The following is a 24138-nucleotide window of genomic DNA, read 5'->3' on the forward strand; positions in this document are numbered from 1 at the left end:
GAGTTTGAGGGGCACTTTTTTTGTACTAATCTCTGTTCATATTCCATCAGTATTCTGCAATTTGACTGAGCATGCACATTTCTGACATCAGAAGTGTTTCCCCCAGGCTACAGGGGTCCGTCACCCAACAGAACCACCAGGTAAGGGGTTCAGTTAGTGAAACCATGAGCAAAAGACAATGACCGGCCTGGATCTGGAAAGGAAACATGAACCACCACCCATCAGTCCCCTTTCCCTTCCCCCTTTCTCCTTCTCTCATGAGGTTATGCTTTGGCAAAAGAATGTGACACAGAGGCTTGTCAGAGCTTTCAGTTTTATTCACTGGCTTATGCCATGGCTCATCTGAAGACACTTAAAACTAAATCCTACTCCCTTGATTCAGTCAGGTGCCATTGATTTATTTGGGACTATTTACCCAAAGACATGTGAAGGACACAGGCTTTATTGCCTTCCTGATCTATAAGAAAGCACACTTACCTATTCTCTGAGGGATACTGTAAGAATAAACTGATTAATATACAGATCTTTGAAGATGAAGCATAAAACAAAAAATTACCCACACCCCTCATCCTGTTACTATTGATCCTGTGAAAGATCTGAAGAAAATGAGCACTTTACCCCATTAGTATCCAATAGCAATTGAAAAAAATTAAAGACAATTTCTCAATTGTTCAAACTCTCTAATCCATTAACTTTCATCTTATATAGCTGATCTACATTAAGATTCAAAATAATAGTTTTCGATTTCTTTCTGTGACATTTCTTGACATATTTACATTTCCAGATAACATCATGTTTTGAATTCCTTCCCTGCTTTTAATAGTTGTTCAGCATATTTTGATTTTTCCCTTTTTCTCATTTTTACGTCTATATCTGTTCACTCATCTCAGATGTTATGTTTTTGAGCTGACCTTTTTTGCTTTCTCAGTAAAATTTACCCATCCAAAACATTTGTAATTTATTTATGTAATTACTGCAACCCTCTTCTGCCATTATTACTGGGTCTCTTTAGGCTGAAGAGAACATTGTCTTGCTTGATCCTGTTTCAGTTACTTTACCATGATTAAAAGCACTTTTTATTTTTATTTTATTTATTTAATTTTTTAAATTTTAAATAATGAAATAACGTATTAAGAAGACAAGTTACACTCAGAAACCAACATGACAACTGTGAAGAACTGATAACTAGAACAATACCAAGAAAACTTGAATGCCAAGTCACCTATTCTTAAGAAAAGAAATGCATACAGCTAATTATCATATAAATCACTGGCTATACTTGATTCTTTCCTCAACAGCTCTATAGGTTAAGGTGCTATGCAGTATCACTAACTGCTAATGCTGTACAATATGTATTCTTATTTCTTCCAGGGTATTTTTTTCAGTCATATCGTGTGCTAGAAGGAGAAAGATTAAACATGCAAAAGACTGTTAGGTTTGCAATGAGAATAAGTATTTGTATACATTTTTAGTCAGACTAAAATTATTCTTGAATGTCAGATAATGATCTTGCTGGTCAGTGGATTTAAATACAGGCAGTAAGGCTTTTGGAACCTTCCTTTAGTGTGTATAATCTTACCTCCTCAATGAAAATTAACAGTTGAATTTGAGTTGCATGAAAAAATACATATATTATCACTATTATCATCTATATATAACAATACAATATGGTCATTTTCACACTTTTAATTTTAGAATTATGAGGGGAAGTTTTGAAAGCGCTGAAGCAGAACTCTCTTCCTGCAATCAGTAATAAACACGGATTTAAACTCTATTTACTGTGTCTTTCATAAGGTCAAGAAGGGTGTTCTAATTGGGCCACGTTAAGATTAAATGTTCGGTAATACATTCCTAGCCATGGTCAGAATCAGATTCCCTTGAGAAAGAGAAGGAGGGGAGGAAAAAAAAAGAGATCACTACTGTGGCTCACAGTCACAGGGAAACCCACCAGTAGGCGTCTTAATTCCTCCATGCAGCATCTGTTTCTTCTTCTAAAAACAGTATTCCTTATAGGCATGAAAACATTTTACTGTACAAAGGTTATTATAATTTGCATCTCTGGGAAAAAATTCTCCATAATTTCCTAATCTTTAATGGAAATTAGTGCTTCAAATTAAGACTGGGCATACCTTTTTCATGAAGCATTAAAGAGCTGTCTCTCAAGAACTTTTTCTTTTAACCACAGGACATTTCTCTAATGATCTGCACTAACCTTTGCCTGCCCAGCAAGCAGCACTTGACTCTAAGCTAATTCATTTCCTGACAATCATTTTGTTTAACTAAATATGTCTCTTGGTAGGTCTCTTTTTTTGTCTCATATACTGGCTGAACAAACTGAAAAATGCATTCTGAGCAGGGATTATCAGTACATGCAGAATAACATAGAGTCTTAGAGCTCAAACTTTTTTTAAACTTTACATTGCAGAATGCCACTAGACAACGATCTGCTCAAAACTGTAATAAGAAAGCTGACTGCCATTACCATTGCATTTCATTCAATTTTCTGTAAAATGGATGCAGTTCATACCACAGAATCTGATGACATGACATATATAATATTTGAAGTTTGACAGTTTGTAGCTTTATAAGAAAAACCAAGAAATGCAGTGTCCCAGTTATATGCAAGGGGATGTCTACAGCAGAAAGAAAGAATGCTGAGAGTCAGATGGTTTCCTTATGTTGTCTAACATCAGATTCACACACAAAATTATCCCCCACTAAAGGGCTATGCCCTCAGAGCTGAAAGAGAAAAGGAACACCAGCTGGTTTTTCAGGCAGAAGAAATTTGTCAGAAAGGGGATCATCAAGCCTGGTTCAAAATATGGCCAGCTTCAGATTAAAAAAGATAAATAAGACAATTTTCAAGACAGAAGTGGCACCCATAAACAAGGCCTAAGGGAAACAAGGCCTAAGGGAAAAAGTCCAAATCAATCAACCAGCCAAATAAATTAGGCAAGTACTGTAGACCAGGACTACTTTAGCATACTCCTACAATAGAGGCAGAGTAAATATTCTGTTCTAAGAAACCCATTTGCTTAGACTTGAGTTTCAAGCTGTGGTACACATAAAACAGTTTTCAGCAAAAGACAATCAAGAAAAGCAAGTCAGTTGCCAGTAAGCCCAGATACGCTATAAAACCACAGCTCTGCATTAAAGAAAAAAAAAAACAATTAAAAAAAAGCAAAAGGTGCAACAAAACCACAGAGGTCTACAAAAGAGCAAAGGTTAAAACCAATTTAGATGACACACAGTGAAGTGTATTTATGGCACCAGATGGTCATGCCAACAATAGGAAATGCATATATTAAATGCTGGAATTGCTAGTTTGTATTCATGATGAGTGCATTTTTTCACATTAGGCAGTTTTATTCTAAATCAAACAACAAGAAAAGCATATATAAAAATAAATGTGAAGTAAAATTTCATATGAATAATGAAATGCACTGTAATCTCAAGACTGAGGAAAGGTAGAGAGAACTGTCTCTAGTGGGTACTAACACAGTATTAGAGATATCAGATTTGTCATCTACACTTCTCCTCTCACCCATCTGTATATGTGTGTATTAGTAAAATTAACTGGATTTTATACAACACTTCAAAGGAAGTTCCTCAAGAATCTGTGCCTTATTTACAGGTAATGAGAGATTCACAGGATATTTTTCCACTAATAAGAAAAGCATACTTAGGTGTTGCAGGCGATGCAGATCTTCTAGACATGGCAGCAGGAGAATCAGACCTTCTCAGAGGAGATCCCATACCAGATGATGAACCAGGTGTTGCAGGTCGCTTCTCCTTCTTTATCTTCTCAGTCTAGAAGCACAGCTCGTTTTAATTTCCATAATTATGATCAATAAATCAAAAACGCATTTGATTGTTTTATTAGCAAGGTGGCACATAAAGAGATTTGTGCAGCACACTTGTAAAAGCTTTTTAAACAGGCAGCTCACAAGTGAGGTGCTAGTAATAGTTTTTTATTTCACACAGACATAGCACACACCCACCCCTGTCTTGCATGGGCAGAGCATGCAAATTTCAGATAAGTAATACACATCAGAGCCTCTGCAAGAGTTCTTGGGAGGGGTGGTGGCACCGGGTGGAATCTTCAAAATCATCCACATGCCCCTGCTTGGACATGATCAGCAGTGCAGACAGGCATCTCACAGAAACGTTGCTGCATGTAACACTGAATCATACCTAAGAACGACACTACACAAATCTTCACTCCCAGCTGTGGTTCTCTCACGTGAAACTATTTAGATGGCATGAATCCCCCATCATTAAGTATTACAAGATACAGGACCTTATGTGAATATTATAGCCCTAACACAGAATTTTTTTAAAGCATGCCTTATGCTGGGTAGACTCAGTGAAGGTGAGTGACTTGCCTTTTCTTTTCTGGAAACTGAAATTATCGGTGGATCGATAATGCATCTTGTAAGCAAACAGCATTAAAAATGTCCACAGAAAGAGTTTAAGCAATTGGTGTAAACCAGAGGCATTATCAATACACTTGGGGAATTTCTGAAATATATGAAGCCTGCTCATGAACCAGCAAGCCTGGATAGTCATACTCAGGAGGGAATTCTATTTGTCATCCCCATTCCCAGAAGTTATAAGTAAGTCCACTTCAGTGCCTCAGTTCTGTGAAAACAGGGGTGTTGGTGTTCCAATACCAGCACTCAGCACTGATTCCCAGGAGGAAGAAGACATTAAAATGCTCCTCAACAGGAGCACAAAGGCAACAGGTGTTGGCAGGGCTTACTTTTCTACTGCTGTTTCCTATAGCAGGGGAAGCACTTCATTTGTATTCATGTAAAGGGAAAGATAACAAGCAGAAGCTGCATCAGTTTACCCAGCAGTGAAATCAAAACCATTACAAACTCACCTGAGTAACTTCAGCTGCAGGTGCCCCTTTCATGGCATTGGCAGTGGAGGGTGAAGTTGCCTTCTTCCTGTCAGTGCTTCGGGTGGGGGAAGGCTTGTAGGGAGATTTAAGAGGACTAGCTGGTGCTACACGAGGACAGATATGGAATACTAAAGAGTTATAGTACAATAGCAAGAGCAAAAAGGAGCACGGATAGAGGAAGTAAAGGAGGGGGAAAAACAGCATACTTTTATGTTATAATGTTCAAAGGTAGCTTTAAAGTGTTTTTTAGTGTTTTAAAATATCACATATAATGCATTCAACATGATCCCATGTTTATTAAAAATGTCTCAACTGAAACATTTTATAGGAAAAAAAATTATGTCTAAAATACAGTGCTCTTTTCCTCATATACCTTTTGAATCCCCAATTGACTAATACGGTGACTTTTTTCTTCTAAGAAGTCCAGTTTCCTTTGCATATGATAAAAAGAGTAAGCAGATAATGCTAACTGGGTGACTTTTGAATGCATACTGCAAAACAGGAAAGGTGACAGAAGCATAGGGAGTTTGGTCTTTTTTAAACCCTAAACATGCAAAAGCTCCTAAATATGTTAATTATTTTCCAAATAATGTTTAGTCAAAAAAAAATTAACAAAAAAGCCCCCAAACCTAAACTAAATGCTGCTGTAGGTATTTCAGCTATTGTTATTTGAGGGAGACATCAATGTGAGTGTGACACATGCATTACAGCTCATAGGGCAACTTTTTTTTATTTGCAATATGAGCAGGATTTTTTAAAATGGGATATTTTACTCCTGATTTTTGTTCATATTGCCTTCTAAGATGAAACTTTCACATACATACAGAACAATCCACAGAGTATATGTTTTACCAACAAGACAGACACTAATTGCAATCAAGTGATGGAATGTTTCCAAATTTAGTCAACTAAAGTCAGGAGGGATATTGACTTGGAAAGAGCAGCAATTATGCACTAATGCAAAGAAAGTCACATTCCCAAATTTTTTACTGGAGACAGCCCTAAAAAATTTTTAATGAAGCCTTTCTGAATGCTTTGAAGTTTAACTGGATCTTTGTACTCTTTAACCCACTTTCCAGCCAATTGGCATAAGGTCACTGTATATTAACAAAAATATTCAGAAACATAAAAGCTGCCTAAGAGAAATATTTTTACTTCAACTGTTAAAAGAATTAATTATGCATCCAGTAACAATTGTGTGCCTGAATATCTTGACTTCAAGTGACATTAATAATGTGTTGCTGTAGAGTCTGAAATTGAGGCTCCTCATTTCTAAGCTTACAGAAAATGCAGTGGCAGAGCAATTTTGACCCCAGCATAATGACAGGAGGCACAGCATGAGCTCCTGGAAAGGAAGATCCCTCTTCCTTATTCAGAAGCTACTTCTATGGTGAGAAGTACATGACAAATGGGAGATGTCCCTCAACTATTTTGCTGGCAATTACTGACAAAATGTCAATGGCCTCTCAGATTGTTTTTGCAATCCGTGCCACAGCCTGATTGCCTTGTGGGGAAATGACAAGAGGATGCTTGCTCAAAAAGCTATTCCCAAAATCAGCTGCCCTGTTTCAACTCAATGAAAAAGCAGTTTTCAGAACAGATTGTACCCTTGTCAGACATGCCAGTGTATTACTTTAAAGATCCTGTGATGAAGAGAGATAAACCTGAGAGTTTACAAACAAAATGAGTGAGGAAGGACAAAATTCATCCTTATTGATTTCTCTGATATCAAATACAAAACAGAAAAAAAATCAACCACAGGTGGCCTCAGTAATTCAGGTCAAAATTTTAAGCAGAATGTACTGATCTAATTTTGACTTGGGTTTTGCTCACTCTTGACAGCAGCTGGTCCCTGAGCAGTAACCAAACTGGGAACTTTCTCAAGTACTATATGAAAACATTTCTGCTTCTAGTAGAGGCTGTTTTTAATGTAGAAACAAGGGAAGCAATTTTAGAGGCATTCAGTATCAATGTCCCTATGCACTGAACAGAGAAGTAACACACAAGGGAAAGCAGGTTTACTTAGCAATTGATTTTTAAACAGCTTTGCATGAAAAGCACAGATGCAGAACTTAAGCCTATTTTAACCAAGATGTGTGAAAACACTCATTGTAAAGATGATCAGTCTTTTATCATCTAAATAGTTTAATCTTGGAAAAGTGCTTCCTTTTGCAGAAAAGCATTTGGGTGCATGCTTTGGGGGGCTTTGTTTGTTTGTTTGTTCTATTAAAAGTAAAAAGGGCTGTTAAACTTTTGTCTTATTTCAGCCAATGCAATGGCCAGGTATGGCTTTATAAGCAGAAAATACTCAAAGTCAGGCACTTGCCCGAGTATTAGCAGGACTGGAAACATTATTTCAGTAGATGTTTGCAAAATAATGGTTTTATTAGTCTACCCTTTACACATAGGAATGGTAACTATCATCCCTTAAAGATCAATAATTTCTGGAACTGACACCTTCCTATCAATAGTCTGGTTTTCTGTATGTGTATTTACACCTATACATATATATAGGTGTCACATACACACAGTCACACAATTAAAGGCAAAAAGATACTTAATAGATAGAAATTGGAACCCTGGTAAAAATAATTAAGTCTCAATGGTGCACTGGGATTTTTGTTCTACATACTATGAGGGTATGACGGGGCGACGTTAATAAATCAATCAAAGCCTCTGAGAGTTGTCACATCCTTGTCTTAAAACCAGTTTCTTAAATGAATATATTAATTTTTTTGATAGTCTGCAGTTTTAATGATTTTTTTTCTAAAACAGATATTCAGAATAGCACAGACAAGATGATGTGCTTTTCAAAGATTTTAAATACACGGCTATCTGAAACAACTTAGCTCATCATTGATTTTGTAGTATCCTGTAAATTGCCATTTGTTTCATAGTACTCTGTCTCTTCCAGCAGCTACATGAATGCAGCTAAAAACACACCTCAGTGGTTTCAAAGTGAGGAAGTCACATTTTTTACCTGGAGTATTGTACTGCTCAGAAAGCATTAATGTACTTCTGCTTCTGGCTAAAGATGACTGTGTGGGAGTCAGCAGTCGAGAAACAATAAAGTTTTCCATTGGACTAAGATGCATGCGGTGAGCTGAAGGATGGGAGCAAATAAAATAAAATTTAAAATGCAAAGAAATAAAACAATGCTGCATTAAAATAACTGAAACAAAATGATGAAATGATTAAATGAAATGACAAAAAATTCTCAAACTTTTTGAGATTTAAAATACTTGAAGATAATTTTCCTTCCCTCTGAAAAAAGCCTTCTAATTTCTCCATTAAGTTTCCCACTTATACACAACACACAGTAAGGTTAAGATCATGTTGTATTTTTGTTTTGCTGAGAGGCAAAATGGTTGCTTTCATGACTCAGCACAAAAAGAGTTTATCTTCTTCCCCAGCAGGAAAGGTAAAACACTTGGTAGAACAGCGCAGCTGCTCACCAACGTGCCACCCGTGCTGGGACTGCATTTGAAATCTGCCATCTCACCATGTTACGTAAGTCTTATTTATACAATATGCCTGCATTACTTCCTACTCCATAAATATAAGTGTCAACTATATAAGACATATATATAGATGTTCCTATTACATGTGTATATAGCCATCTGTCATAACAACCTCAAAGCTTCTGATGAGCTCAAGCAATTCAAAAATTAAAATAAATTTACCTTCTCTTTTTCATTCTAGAAACAAGCCTTCATAATTTATTTCAGTAAATATATTTTTTCCCATTAGACTTAAAAAAATGGGGTAGAAAGAAATAAGCAAACACAAAATAAAGTTAAAAAAATCCAAAGAGTTCTCGGTGAGATAAACCCTTCAGTCCTCTTTGTAGTGTTTAGCAACCACTAATCCTACAAGATGATCATCTTTTGTGGAGTCACTTGAGGATCAGAGTTTTGTAAGAAATTAATGGGCTCTACAACTCTGGTCACCAGATTGAAGTCTCCCAGGTGGCTCATCAGACATATCCCTGCATATGGAACATCCTGTATCTACTGCCAGGCCACACCTTTCTTGTTTTTCCTTATTTTGATAGAAGGTCACAAGCAGCACAGTTATGGGAAATTGCTGCAGTAGCAGCCTGTACTTACAACCTGGTTTGCTGGAATATCAAAATTTGGAAAAGAATCAGTAAAAAGCCCCTGGCATTTGTTGCTGGACTATGATCTCCAGCCCAGCAGCACAGCCTTGGGACAGGCTGCAGAACCAAGTTATTAATACAGAATCTCTCAGGCGTTTGAGTTCCTTTGAATAACAGACATGAGCAAACCCCAAAGCGCTATGGACCAGAAGTGCTTTAAGCAGAAGGAGAGTTTATGCTGGCAGGAGACCAGCACGTTCACTTGCCTCTGTCGGGGGAATGTGTTATGGCCGCTGTGGAGGACGAGAGGCGTTTACTGATCGGCGACTCCATTTGCTTTGGCAGATTCATTGTAGAAGCTGAGAGTTTGTCACATGCTGCAGAGAAACGCATTGAAGATATTTGTATTCACACCACAGTGTTGATAAACTCCAAAAATTAACCTTGCATCTGTACCCATGGCCCTTGCACTGATCATAGCACTGAATTGGCATGAGATTGTGGCCACAGCTCTCTTCACAGAGAGCAGCAGGCACATGAGATGAGCTCTTTCTGACGGCTCAGGACCAGCACCCTATGACACATGCTTTGGCATGCAACTTTTCTGCTTGTGAACTTAACATTCCAGTTTCACAAAAGCCTATTTTTTTATACTGACACTGATAAATAATTACATATCAGCACAAGCATAAAGTTACCCAAAGAAAATAAACTGCATACATGGCAACTCTGAACTCATCTTCATTTCCCCTCCCCTCTACCTTCAGTCTGGAAGAGCTGAAGTTCACAGCATCCATTACTCTAATAAGAAAATGAACATAACCAACATTTGTGCATCTATATGAGACCTCACTGTTTTAAAGGCTGAGCTGGCATCAGCCATTTGGCTTTATCTTTTTGCACTTGAGAAGAACTGAAAACAAAAACAAAAAACAAACAAAAAACCAGACAGGTTTTTTGGTAGTTTTCTTCTGAAATACTATTTGATAAAAATAAATACTGAAATACTATTTGACTAAAATCTGCTTGAGCATAATACCCATTTCCTACCTTGGGATTTATTCAACTGAATGAAAGAGAAATCTCACTCAAGTATTAGTACAGAGTACTAGTACCTCATGATCACTGTATAATACTCAGAAGCTAAAAGCACAGATGCTTTGTCCCCTACATTTGAACTTTATTTCTTTCAAAACAAAAAATATTTTCAGCTAGAGACGTGTATGTGACCCTAATTCTGCATCTTCTAAGTTACTGCATTCCCTATTATGCCCATCAAATCATCGCCTTAGTGGGGTTTCCAAGATTTGCCTCCATCTACTACAGTAAACAATGCAATTCACTACATTTCCTTTTAAAAAAAGCAGATATAATGCTGGTATGCTGTAAAACATCAGTTGCACAGGCAAATACCTTTGCACACGAACAGCAATCAGTAAAAAAATTGAATCTGTTTGCACAGAAATCTTAGCTCTGTGGGATCATAGGCAGAACAATATTTACTCTGAATTCTGCAGGAGTAATAGCCAAACTTAACTCCTCCTTTGGGGGAGAGAACGAACCTACTTCTCAAAAGCACAGGCTGTGTTTTCTTTTCAAAATACCAAGTACATTTGCAATCAAATCAAATCACATTTTCATTTTGAAATCCTATATGCAATCTATTTGTTATTTTGGAGAACTCATATACTTCAGAGACCTTTTATGGGAATAATGGGAATAATAATTTTTAAATAAATCCCACAAATAAATCCCACCAAGAAAAGAATACCCCAAAAAAAACCAAAAAACTGAAAAACAAAAACAAACCAAACCTGAACAATAGAAAACATGATTGCTTAAACAAAGTCAACTACTTGAGTTTGTTACAAATACCAGCTTGGCCAAAATTCATTCTAGGAAGCTGAAAACATAACAGGACTGTTTGTACCAAATTTGCTTGTTTTCACAATATTGCAGAAGGAGGCCCTTGAGATGGAAAAAGAGGGCTGTTTTGATGAAACATGGTCTTCATAACACATTTTCTTACTGTGCAACTGAAATGTTTATCAACAGCACCTGTGCACATCCATTAGAACTGTCAAATACACACGTAATAACACACACACACACAGAGCACCTGCAAAATTAAAAAAAATGGGAATCTGAGCAGTAGAAGTCTACAGTTACTGAGAAAACCATGAAATGCCTCTACTGTGGTGGAATGTGAGGCATGCACTGCTCCACCATGGCAAAATTAAAAGGAAATTAAAAGACACTGGTCTACATCACTAAGGGTAATGCTGTAGAGTACCAGACCGAATGATAAGAAAACAGTGGTTAAGAAGAACAAGATCAGTGGATGGATTACAGTGATTAGAACAGTTATAGACAGACACGATGGTACTGTGATTCTCTGAAATACCATTGAAGGAATCAGCAGGAGCAGTAGAGGTCACAGGGTCTGGAGGAAGGGTGTTGGCAGCTAAACCTAGAACAGGGGGTGGGGTATTTTCTGATTCACCTACACAGCAGAGAAATCAGAGCAAAAAGAGGTGAAAGAAATTACTGAATAAGCTGGGGGAGCTGGAATTAAGCACAAACTGCATCACAAAGAAAACTAGTTTCTTTCTCAAAGTATAAGAGACTTCTTTCATTATTATAAGTTCCTGGCTTTTTTAATGACGTATCATGAAAACTATGATAGGAAACAGTTTGTCTTTTTGAAGTTAAGTATACTTAGACACTGTTTAAAAGAGAGTAATTGTTATATTTCATCAACACCCAGACATGCATGTTTTTCCCTATAACATCAGTTTATTCAAACGTGACAAATTCAAATAAAATATATTATTTAAAAGAGAAGACATGCACCTTTCTGAAATATAAAAGCAGCACATGACTCATTATGTAATAAATGTGTAATAAAAAGAATTTCCTCTCAAGCCAAAGCAAAAATAGCAGTAGCAGAATGTACGTGGGGAAAAAACCCAAACTATTTTAAACTGCACATGCTGCATAGTCATCTAGAAATTCCCATCAGGTTTTTAGAAGTACTAAACAAAAACAGAACATCTTTTGCAAGCCTTAGACAGCACTCAGTCCTTTGGTATTAAATTTGCTAACTGTGTGCATGGGAAAACAATGTGGAAGAAGCTATTAAGGGAGACAGTGCACCAATATTTATTTTAGCATTTAGCATCCTCCAAACTCATTCTGGTTAGTCTGTTAAAATGATCTGCATTCCTAAAGTTAGGAGGAACCTGTCTCCACAGAAGGTATTAGGGAGAGGAAGCCCGGCAAGCAATTACAAAGCACTTATTCACGCCCCAAGGCAGCGGTACCACCCTGACTCTAAACCCATCATACTTACTATCTCCACAATCTCATGCATTTTGCACTTCCAGATCTGCAATGCAGGCAGCCTGTTTCACTTACCATCTCTGCCTCCTGAGCCTGCAGCCAGTGCTCCTCCCCACGACCATCGCTTCTGCTTCTGTTCCAGCTGCTGGCTGCGTTCGAGGGACCGGCGCATCATGGCTTCTAAACGTTCCTGGTCATTTTGGTACAAACCCAGACACAAATCCCAATCAGTTCTTTGGGGGCTTCCTTCCCCCGCCTGCTGAAACCACGCTAAAAATACACGGTCCCCCTGTTGCTCCACACAAGACGCTTACAGGAGCTTGCTCACAATTAAAGAAAAAGAACTGAATAACGAAGCTATCAGCATGCTACTTACCTCCAGATATGTGTATCCTTTGTCTGCAAGCCACTGAGGTCACTACAGAGGCCTAAGTAAATAACACAGGTTGCATCACTGCCTAGCATCTGCTCCTGCTGGTGAGGCTGCTGCTGTGCTCTGGACTTAATTTGTATAAGAATAATGCTCGACAAGCATTAACTCCTTCTTGTCTATGCAGACATCAGAAATTTTTTCCCATCCCTTTCTGAGCACAGTTAAATTGCTGCAATGCCAGTGGCTCCACCTAGTCACTCAGATAAATGATCGCTTCAAACCCAAAGTAGGTTACTTTGCAAGATGCCCTACTTATTTATTTATTTTTACAAAAACTCCTTCCTTTCTTCTATTATGTTCCTTAAGACTAGGCATTCAGGACCTTCTGATTTATTTTCTTCTCTGTGTATTTATTTTAGTGTGTGCTGACCTCACACTGCTCCAAGATTTACTTTTTTTCCCCCTGCCACTCCCATGTTCTTCTCCATGAGTTAGGATTTTCACAGGAGGAAGAATAATTTTTTTTTTCTCTCTCCAAATCTTGCTCTACCTTTGACTTACAGCTAATGGCCACTTTATTCCCTCTCCATCATCTCTTGACTCTCAAAAACCTTCACTGAGTTTCATTCCCACCTCCTCCCTCTGCTAGTTTCTCAGTGATTTATTGTTGTGGCAATGATCCCTGCACTTTTTCTTTTCCTCCTTTCAAGCAGATAAAATGTGGTTCTTCCCCACCCACAATTCCATCATCTAACAGCCTCTTCTTTTCCTCCTCCCAGTACCTCATTCGCATCTGGCAACCTCCTCACCCTCACATTTCAGCAGCCCAACCCCTATTGTGAAAGATAAGTCTCTTGCTGCCTCCAGCTCCTGCCCCAGCTAGTTTTAGCCCTCTGATACTATTAGTATTTTTGGTGCTATTCCTTATTACCTTTTGTATGTCTTTTTGGTCAAAACTCCTACTCTTATCCACTTCAAACTGGATCCTGCAGGCTCCTTTGATTATATCATACCCATTTTGATTTTTATCAATCCCCTGCTCTATCTCCAAAAACTTTTGGCAGGTCAGATAAATTGTGTGGAAAACCCTTCATATATCTCTTGGCCAGATTACTTTCTCTCACTGATTAATGCCTTTGGTCTGGCTTTTCTGAGCTATTTTACCAAAAAATTTCAGTCTTTGTTTAAGTGTGTTTCCTTCAGGCTCTGCACTGGTGGTGAGCCAGTTGTCTCTGATGGGAGCTCCTTCAGCACATCAGACCCTAACATCAGGCATCTCCAGTAATCTCCATATTTTTATACTTGTGCCTGTAAGCTTTGTCTTACCTTCTTGGGCTTCTGACCCTGGTCACTGATTTTCTACATTGCCAGATGTCCCCTCATCATCTCCTGGTTATCTACAATATACTTTTGCCTCTTCCACATCTTTGAAGAATCTCTTCTACTACCATGACTTGCAGTAATTTATTTATGAGCTCATCTTTTCCACCTCACCCAACCCTGCTACCAGTTATCCATCAGTATCAATGGCAAGCCACTACCTTTTGATCTTTAAGCTCTCTTCTAATTTTATTACAAATCACTCTCTCTAGAAAATATTCTGTTACCCTCTATACAAAGAGTAAAAAAAGGAAATTCTTGCATCCTCCATCATTCCCAGCTCTCCTGCCCCTGTTACCTTTTGGCCAGGTGACCCACCCTGCTGTTTCAATTTCTGCTGCTGTGCCCAGGAAGATGATCTTTCAGTGGTGCTGTGAGCTCACGGTCTATCACGTAACATCACTCAAAGACCACTGAGAGCAGGCAGCTGCTCCCCTGCCTCCTCCCCCCCTTCATCCCCCTCCTCTGTCTACTCAGGGCCATCAGTGTCCAGGCAGGCATGAAAATGAGAGCTCTGCCTCTTTCCTTCTCCCTACAGAGCAGAAGAAGGAAGCACCACAAGGCTCAAGCACAGGCTGTTCTGGAAGAGCACAGAAACCCCTCACAGCCCTGAGCACCCCATTCAGTGCTTACGCACACCCTGCCTGTAAAGGAAACAATCTTTTTCCACTCTCTGGAATCTGAAGTCAATCCTCTCTGCTTTAGCTTGCCACAGTCTCTCTTTCTTCTTTTACTACTTGATGATACAAGTTTCATTTAAATCCGATGCGTGCAGGCTTTGCATGACAATTTTGTGCTTTTTTACTTTTAGCTCCCCACCTCTCTAACTTAATTCTATTTGTGCCCCTTTTGTTAGTCTTCCCAAACCTTACATATTTCATCACCAGTTCCTCTCTGCAGCGTGCCTCTTTTCACCACTTTCTTCTGCTATGCAGCTTGCTCCAATCTATCTTTCTACTCACATTTTTTTACCAAGGAAAATCACCCTCCTATTTCTTTCTCATTAAAGCATACTCTTACAAGGAACCTTTTTTTTTCCCATTTCTGGGAATAACAATGAATATTGTTATTCATTAATCAAAAAATATAAGATTAAAGCAGTCATGTTTAAATTATTTCTGTTTGCTGTCTTGTTTGGGGGTTTTTAACAATGCTCGGAGTAAGCAATACTCTATAGTTTGCAAACCACAGAATACACTTATACCACCTACTATCAAAATATGGTTTCCAGAATAAAATTCATGTTGAAATAGATTAAAGAATTTAAATGACATTTCATACACATTTGAAAGCCCATGCTACCTACAATCAGAGGTTGAAATCTTCAGTTAGATTATTTGGAAAGGATCATTCATTTTCATTTGCAAAGAGCCTTTCATTAGAGCACTATAGAATATACTTATTCAAACTCACAAAACCTCTGCAGATATAGGTTAGATAAAGAGCAATACAAAGGCTGCTTTTCACAAAGAAAGGATAGTTATTAAAAAACATTTTAAGTTGGCACAAAACTAAAAAGCCAAAGAAAATAGTAAGAGATAAGCAAGCATAGCATAAACAACTCATACATTAATAATTTGTTCCATGATGAAAACTAAACCACAAGACAAAGCTTTCCTTCATCAGCAAACAATGCAGAAAACCCTCCCAGTCTATGTTATAGGTGAAGCACCTTCTTGAAATCATATCAGACTATGCATGTGATCTCATTTTGGAACTCTAACAGCTACAGATAGAGGAAACAATGTCTGCTCTCAAGATATAGTGAGTTTTTGCACAAAAAATCTTATAATGCACAAGAACTGCATGTAGGTTAAACTAAGAATGAATAAAATCACAAGAGAGAGCCATCTACTGCTAACATCTAAAATATACATTACTTCCCAAAATCCAATTATTTATGCAAGTTTTCCTCAGCCTGGGCAGTAGAATAAGCACTTGTACTGTCTGAATTAAAAACAAACAAAAACCCACTCCTCAAAACTTAGCCAAATGACTTGTTTTGTCACAAATAATTTTTTTCCTTTTTTCTGAGTAAAATATAACAGATGTGCCAAGGAAAAAATAATGTTTCAAGTATTATGACTTAAAATAATTTGTGCAAATAATTCTAAACCAATCTCCTTATATCTGCAAGACAAACATCTGAAAGAGCCCCAAACCATCTCTTCTTCCTCACTTTATATATAGCACTGTATGTAAGCTCACTGTTTCCTGAGATTATCAATTGGCTTCATCTTTGGACTGGAGTACAGGAAGCAATTAAAGCTACAACATCTTGAGAGTTTTTCACTCTTTTGTGTCTAAGCACATACTTTTTACAAATGTAACAAATAGTGCGCATGCACCAAACAATCTCTTGCCAATAACCTGTGTATAGCTAGACATCTATTTACAAGGTATTTCCAAGTTACATGGATGTTCAAGACAGGAAAATGAAAATAATTACTTCAATTGAAAAAGGATTAGCTTTACTTTTGTCTAGCTCCTTGCTAAAAGAAGCTTTTAAATCACTTCTGTAGAAGAACACACTGCTTTCCTCAAGGCTGCTTTTACTATAAGAAGTGCACACCTTTAAAAGTAAGACAAAGGGAAGGGCAGTGATACTGAAGACCTCTATAGATAAGAAAGATGCAGTCAATATAGACAGAATAATTTCTAAACATTATTTATTCATTCCTTCTGAAGAATCTGACACTTTCACTGTGCTCTGCAACAACCTCCAGCTGCCCCAAAGAACTCTGACAGAATACCTTGATTTCTACCAAGAGAGATTTTAAAACCACTGTCCCTTATCTGGCATTGTAGAGGGGGAAAACTAAGCAAAATAAATCAAATTTTAGCCACCTCTTTAGAAGTCCTTTGCAAGCAAAACTGTCAAGCACAGGATGCTCTGATGTAGGAGCCAACAAGTCTCCACAGTTTGTTAAGATCTATTCCTCTCAGATTCTTTCAGATGCAACAACAATATTTTGTAGAGAGAGATTTACATCACCTCTTCCTATCATGAACGTGCACTACTGTCTGCTCTGTTTAAAAAACAAGGAAAAATAATTCAGGGAAACTATGAAGGACAACCAGTAAGAAAGAGAGCAAGGAAGAAAATCTCTACTTGTCATTTCAGACAGCTGACGAGCAAGTAAAATGGGAGCTCCAGTACCCAGCTAGTGTGAACTGGTCTTAAAAGGAGAAACACTGAGAAGATGGAGCAGCACACATTGGCTCACTGGCAGGGGCACACACACCCCCAACACCCCAGGTGGGGGAAATACATGTTCAAAGCTCTTCCAGTAAAGACAGTCTTAAATGGCCAAAATTACTCACAGGCACTGAGTAACTCACAATGCCCAGGGAGCTCCAAGTTCATCACTGTCCTTACTCAGATATCCACTGTTATTATGCACACAGAGTTTGAAGGGCTCATCACAAGAGCAAGGGCTGGGGAAAGGTGGGACTAAACTGGCAGTTCCTTTAGTAGAATTCAAACAGAATTTGAGAAATGAGGGACCAGAAACTGTGAAGGGAAGCTAGGAGGTGATGATTCCTCCTGTTCCCATTTTCCTTCTTCTCTCACTCTTCCGTTCTATAGATTATTCCACTGTGCACTCTCTTCTCCTTCAGTGGCTCCTGAAGTTTCCTCCCACAGGTTTAATCCATCCCCAAACAAGCAAGCATCCTGTCCTGTCCTCCTGCCCTTCTCTCAGGTTCTTCAGCCTGGGGGAGGAGAAGGGTAGAAAGGAAAGGGAAAGAATCCAGACCCAGGCCTGCTTTAGCTTCCAAAAATGACTTTGGACACTTTAAGCATGAAGGACTGGCCTGGTGAGCAGAGCTGGGAGTGGTACTCACGTTATGACTGATCGCTGGGAATCAGCCTGTCCCTCGCCATTACAGAAGCCTGCCCTCACCCGTGCAGTGTCCTGGGGAGCTGGAACAGGCTCACTGGTGCTTGGGAACAGCATCACAGCCTGCTCAGCCTCTAATGCCCATCTCTGGGGAAGTAATGGAGGCCACTACAGGAGATGGAGTCGGCCCCCACTAAACTGACACCTTGGGTGTGACCTGCCACCGCCTCCCACATCCAACAACTCTGCTCTCGTTTCCCCAGCAAATGCAAACCACAAAAGCAGGGAAAGCTGGTGGACACTCTTTCTACACCTCTCCCCCTTTCTGTCCTGCTCTGCTGAAAATTTTGAGGACAGGGTTTTGGATGTTTTTGTACTTGCCCCGTCCCCTTACAACCCTCACAAAGGGAATTGATTTTGCTTGGCTGCAGAAGGTTATTACAGCAGGAAATGCTGGGGAAGGAGCACATGACTTCAATGCTGTTACCACAAGAGAGAGACCCCCTACCCTTTGTTTCAGCTTTTTCCCACTTTTCTTAAAAGAATTTGAAACAAAACACATAACAAAATATTTTAAAATTATTTCTCTGCCATTACATACAATGAGTATGTTAAAGCTGAATGACAAATGACACGATACAATCTTCTCTTCAAGTAAAGTGAAAAATCAAAAAAAAATTCAATGAAGAGATGTATGTTATTGTGAAATCATGCAGAAGTGTTTTACCTGTTTTGCAAAGTTATTCTGATGAAAGCACAGGGGGCAGAAAAGTGGAGGTTAAGAACTGTGGATTTCTAAAGCTTTTTTTATCTAGGAATTGAGGAAATATTTTCTTTCTTTTTTTTTTTTTAAACCACTGCTCCCTTTCCCAAAAATCATTAATTCTTTATCAGTTGCGGGTAGCAGTGCTAGTGTTCTCCACATAATGTCATGCAGAGATATACACACACACCCTGCATTCAGAGAGCTGTAGCAGAAATTGGACTCACTAGAGCAAAAAAAGAACCTTAAATGATCTCAGCAGGGAGCACAGAAGACAGGAAGGGCATGAAGATGCTTAAAAACATGTGATTCTGTTTTATGTTAGAATTTGAAAACAGCCTAGATTCTTCACTGCTTTAAGTACAAATTTCTGAGTTTCTGTCACTGAGGAAAAGTGGAACAACACATTATTTCTTTTTCATGGGCAGGAAACAGAACAGTAAGAAGAATCTTTCCCTTTTTGGAAACACTCATCTTTAAGGACTTTATATTTGACAATCAGAGTCCCAGATATGTTAGCAGTAGTAGATGATTATTCCAAGAGATCAGACAAAAATTTTAAAAAACTGTTTTGGAAAGTGTTTTTGATGTACAGCAGTAGACTACTTACAGCTGTGGTGATGTGCTCTGCAGCTCCTGCAGTAACTGCTCACATGTCTCCAGTCCTGCTCCCACCCCCCATCATTTAATGCATGTCAATATTCAGCCTTGTTCAGTGCTGCCATACATCTCCCAGTGGACCTCACCTCCTCCTCTTTAAGCTTTTGTCTCCGCTTTTCTTCAACAGCTGCTCTCTTCTGCTCCTCTCTCTGCCTCTGCTCCTCCAGTCTTCTCCACCGCTCCTCCATTTGCTTTTCATACTGAAGCTTTGCTCTTCTCTCCTTCTCCAGTATCTGCTGCTCCCTAGCAGCTTGTGCAGAGAAAAAGGTGCATTTCACATCATGCAAATTTTCTTCTATTTTAAAATTATTTGGTGACATGAAACAATAGTGTAAAACAACAAATAGAAGTACACAGGGTTTTAGTCAACTGAGATTAAAAATATAGTGCACAGAAGTACTGAAATGATCAGTAAATCTAAGCAATTTGTTTAATACATAAATAGGGAAGCCCTTGTACACAAGGTGCCAGTTTATCAGCTTATCTATGTAAAAAAACAGTGTACAGAACAATTTAGCAATTTTTTTTATGTTTCAAGTCCCTCTGAAGATTAAAACCAAATTATTTTTTCAGGCATACTGTTCCTAGTAATCTTTGGAGGAAATCAGCTGTATAGGTTGAAGCAAAAGCCCTTGGGACTTCTTTAAAACTGTGCTTCTTGTTACAGAGCTGCCTTTAAAATAGAGACATGTAAACAACATATGCTATGTTTTCTATGAAGTTTTGAAAATACATCTTTCAGCTCATTATTTGGTACAACATCTTGACCCACTTCTGCCTTTTCATATGAAAAAAAAATTACTTATGTTACTGAGGTTTTGCCCAGCTGTTTATTCCAACTGGAGCAATAATCTTCATGGGACATTACCCTGATGTTTCAGAAACTCAGACTGCAACAATACATACTGGACTGTTGCTTCAGGTGTACATAGAACAAGTAGCAGGATTTAACGTGGCAAATTGAGAGGAAAAATCCATTTCCCATGCAAGTGTATTCCATAAAAAGGCAGGAAAGAGGAGGTCTGTAAGCATGCCTATATACACACAAGCCAGTAGTGTCACATACCAACACACATACAGCCAATATCAAAGAAGGAATATTGCTAGGCTAAGAACTTGAAAGTCAGGGAAAACCAGAATTAACACTGTTTATACAAGAGCTAGTCCTTCTTCCTGCTCACTCAAGCCTCTGCTTACTTATGCCTATGTTTCTTCAGTTCCTGTTTCCTTTTGCAGCACATCATCACCCTTCTAATTCCCATTGTTCCTAGGCTGTTGTCCAGCCATTCCAAATGCTTCTTCTCAGATCAGCCTTTTTCCCTCAGCTCCTGCCCCCAGGCTCTTTAACCACAGCTGTGACTTTCTGTCCCTCTTACCCCCAATCCATCCTCACTCTCTTGGGTGAAAGCCAGAGTCTTCCCAACACCCAGATCCTTTTCCAACATTCCATTTCTTTCCCTAGAATACAGAATCCTTCTACAATACTTATTCCTCAAATCCAGCCTGCTTTCCAGAACACTTTCTAGCTTATTCTAGTTAAAAATACAGTTGATGTTTTCTTCCCCTTCTGTCCTGTGAAAATCCACTCATCCTCCCCACTCAAGACAGGGCAGTATGAGGGGAGTGGCAGTGATGCAGTGAACCTGGATTGAATGCATGAAGTTCAGATTTGTCATACCTCAGAGACAGTGGATACCAAGTGACCAGGCATGAATTGTTCCAACTGCTAGCCACATCAGGTAGAGCAGGTGACAAAGCATGCTGGAGTTCATAAAAACCAAAAATAAAGTGAGGTGTCCAGAGATTGTGCTAAGATTACCTTCTGAGTAAGTAGGTGAAACCTGGGACTGATTCTGGACAGAGAAGTAAACAATTCTGTTCATCATGGACACATACAATTCTTGTTGCTTAGTTTAGGGATGCTTAAACCACCGATTAATGAGCTTTGGCTCAGGTGAAAAAGTTACTTCATATTGCTCATACAGTACCTGCTGACTGCTTAAAGATCTGATCCTTGGGGGAACATGCTGCTTTTTTCTGAACTTCTAAAAGAAAATTCTCACAATCAAACTGTGACCAAAACTCAAAGCTCCCCATTACAGAAATGGTTTTAAGAAATACCAGGAGGCATATATGATGTCTGGGAGAAAATTGCAGACACCGCCTTCCAAATCCCCTGGGCCGACCATTCCCAAAATCTCCAGGTTTCAGTTTCCTTTTCATCTCTTCTACTCCAAGTTCCTTTCCAATCTAATCATCATATCACTTTCTTGGGAACCAGAAAAGAAGGGATAATCAGGAGGAAAGAAGAGAATAGCCTACACTGAGCATACCTGGAAGAGCAGTAAGTCCCAGAGAGACAGAAGTATGGGCAAGGTTAAGTACTGAAGAGCAGCAGATTTTCACCAGAACTACCAAAAGGAATTGAGCTGATCAAGCCCGTGGTAATGAAAAATATCAAGTCACTGGTCTCAAGCCCCAGACTTTGCAAAGAAATGGTCAACAGTTTGTTTATTTATTGCAAGAAAGACAGTATTTTCCTATGATTCTTTTGACAGGTGCCCATACTTGTTTAGTTAACATTTCCTCAAAATATATGCTTACCTTAAATTTTACAAAAATCATAAAACATTGACAATTCCTTCTGCTAGCTATTGTGAGGTTATCTCTAGAAACAGTGCTACTGATCTTTCTTGTCATTACAATGAGGAGAAGTGAAGTCAACTATTTAACACTTTTTTATAAACACAGAGAACTATAGGAAGTCTAAATCAATGTCAAACAGAAAGTTTCATTTATGTGTATTTGTATACACACACATATATCTATATTTTAATTGTGTATACACCCACTCCCCTTAAATATATATTTATACTTTTTACATATCTATTTTACAATTCTCTCAACATTTCCCTGGTCAGATAAATAGATTAAAAATAACTGATTGTTTTAAACAAAATCTGAAATAATTGTTTATATTATTCAGGAAACGAAGAATGTTTGTTAGCATTCTCCTGAAAAATTAACCATTTTACAACTTACAGAAAAGTACACACTTTAACGCTGCACTTAACTCTATTACCTATTTCAATATGGCTAAAACCAAAGAGATTAAAATTGAGGTTATCAAATCATCCTACATATTATTCTGAGTATTATTCAAGGATTATTTGGGATTTTCACAAACCAGGATCATAACAGCAGTACCTTGAACATAAACCTATATTCAAAGGCACACAAATCAAAGAAGAAAGTCAACTTGTAAATATAAAATACTAAATATTTGACTGGAAATGCAAAAAGATTATTTTTTATAATTTAAGTTAAAAGAAGTGGTAAAGACCAGGAACAGACTGAACCACAAGATTTAAAAATCAGAACACAAGAAATGCTTGTTAGTTAGTTAAGCCTATTAAAAGGTACATATAAATAATAGATACACCTCCTGCCAACTTACCAAGGTATTTCTCCCTTTCCTCTCTTCTTTCTTTTGCCAGTCTTTGTCTTTCATCAGTTTTTAGAAATCCATCAATAGCTGAAGACAGAGGGAGAGAAAAAAAAGCCTTAAAAAGCTGTTAAGAAAAACTAAAGAAGGATCCAAAAGAAATTAAAAGAATCCATCAAAAAGAATTCATAACTGCTGCATTTAACAACTGCAAAAACAAAACCAATTTTGCTCTTGTATGCGGGCGGGTTAACGAGCTGGGATTTGGGTACCTCTTGAACACAGCTTCCCACCTACTGCTGAACTCCAAGCACGGCTCCTCAGTGGAAATGCCTGACTCCTCTTGTCAGAGCAAACAAGCATGCTGCCAGTGCTTGTTTCAGAACCTGAAACTTCCTTGGGAAAAATGGTAAGGATGCAATTAACACGCATTTGTCTTTGTTAATAAGCTCATTTTAAATGTTTTGGCTAGATAGAAAAAGGTAGCTCAGAAAAGCAGTAAGCAGCTACATGGAGTCCCAGCCTCTATATTATGTCTGACCACAGCCCCCACTTTCCTTGCTTGCTCAGCATTTCAGCACCAGCAATTACTGCTGGATGAAGCTACAGAAGCAGCAGCCCTCCTGCCCTCTTTCCCAGGCAGGAAATACTTTGTTTCCTCCTGGAGTTGGTATCTAAAAGTAAGATACTTGTTTGGGACGAGGTTGCCTAAGGATATTTTGTACCTGGATCCAGACACCTCAGCTCTTTGCACAGCATGAGCAGCTGAAAAGCCCAATTTAAGGAGGCAGGAAGGCAGAGTGTGACACACCAGGTGCCTCGGGGTCACCTGCCTGCATGCCCTGGAACAAGCATCAAAGGGACCTAATATGGACCTCATGCAACAGCAGGAGAAAGGCCACCAATGAGTGCCTTGACAGACCATCCAGGGGATGGCATCCTCTTAAAACAGCTGGCAGGGCTTCCAGTGCCCTCCCTTCCCTCTCTGCTCAGGATCTCCTGAGGTCTAAGCAGTGCTGCATGGTGTCTCACAGCACAGTTTACATCATTTGCAGTCATTATCTGGGCTCCCTACTGAGTTACTGAATTCTAATTAAGTCCCCTTCCTTTTGCTCTGAGAACTGCACTTGTTAATTTCATCAGATAAATATGAATGGAAAAATTACAGAGACTGTAACCCCAGCTACCTTCCTGAAAAGTCACATTGCAGGTTCCTTTCCAGAGGAATCCTGTCTGTGGGAGCAAGGATTTTGCATAGGAAGCGCCTTTCTATAAAATGCACAGTTCTGTAGGAACACTGAAAGGCAGCCTCAGTGGCCCCTGGTGAC

General features: G+C 38.7%; 1 protein-coding gene across 8 annotated transcripts in view; it reads right to left on the bottom strand.

Annotated features, from left to right (window-relative positions):
• Positions 1–24138, bottom strand: part of MAP7D2 (MAP7 domain containing 2) — an 83588-nt gene that overhangs the window by 14374 nt on the left and 45076 nt on the right. The window contains exons 2-10 of one of the 8 annotated variants that reach the window (XM_038135179.1): positions 22823–22900; positions 21185–21218; positions 19452–19615; positions 12423–12537; positions 11410–11508; positions 9272–9382; positions 7887–8009; positions 4886–5034; positions 3683–3810 (exon numbers count right to left, since the gene is read on the bottom strand). In XM_038135179.1, coding sequence (XP_037991107.1) covers positions 3683–3810; positions 4886–5034; positions 7887–8009; positions 9272–9382; positions 11410–11508; positions 12423–12537; positions 19452–19615; positions 21185–21218; positions 22823–22876 — 977 coding nt within the window. In that variant the 5' untranslated portion in view covers positions 22877–22900. Of the gene's footprint in view, positions 1–3682; positions 3811–4885; positions 5035–7886; positions 8010–9271; positions 9383–11409; positions 11509–12422; positions 12538–12723; positions 14011–19451; positions 19616–21184; positions 21219–22822; positions 22901–24138 lie in introns of those variants that run through there. The other 7 variants (XM_038135189.1, XM_038135200.1, XM_038135226.1 and 4 more) reach the window with 7 other exon arrangements.

This window comes from Motacilla alba, chromosome 1 (assembly GCF_015832195.1).
Source record: "Motacilla alba alba isolate MOTALB_02 chromosome 1, Motacilla_alba_V1.0_pri, whole genome shotgun sequence".
Taxonomy (NCBI): domain Eukaryota; kingdom Metazoa; phylum Chordata; class Aves; order Passeriformes; family Motacillidae; genus Motacilla; species Motacilla alba.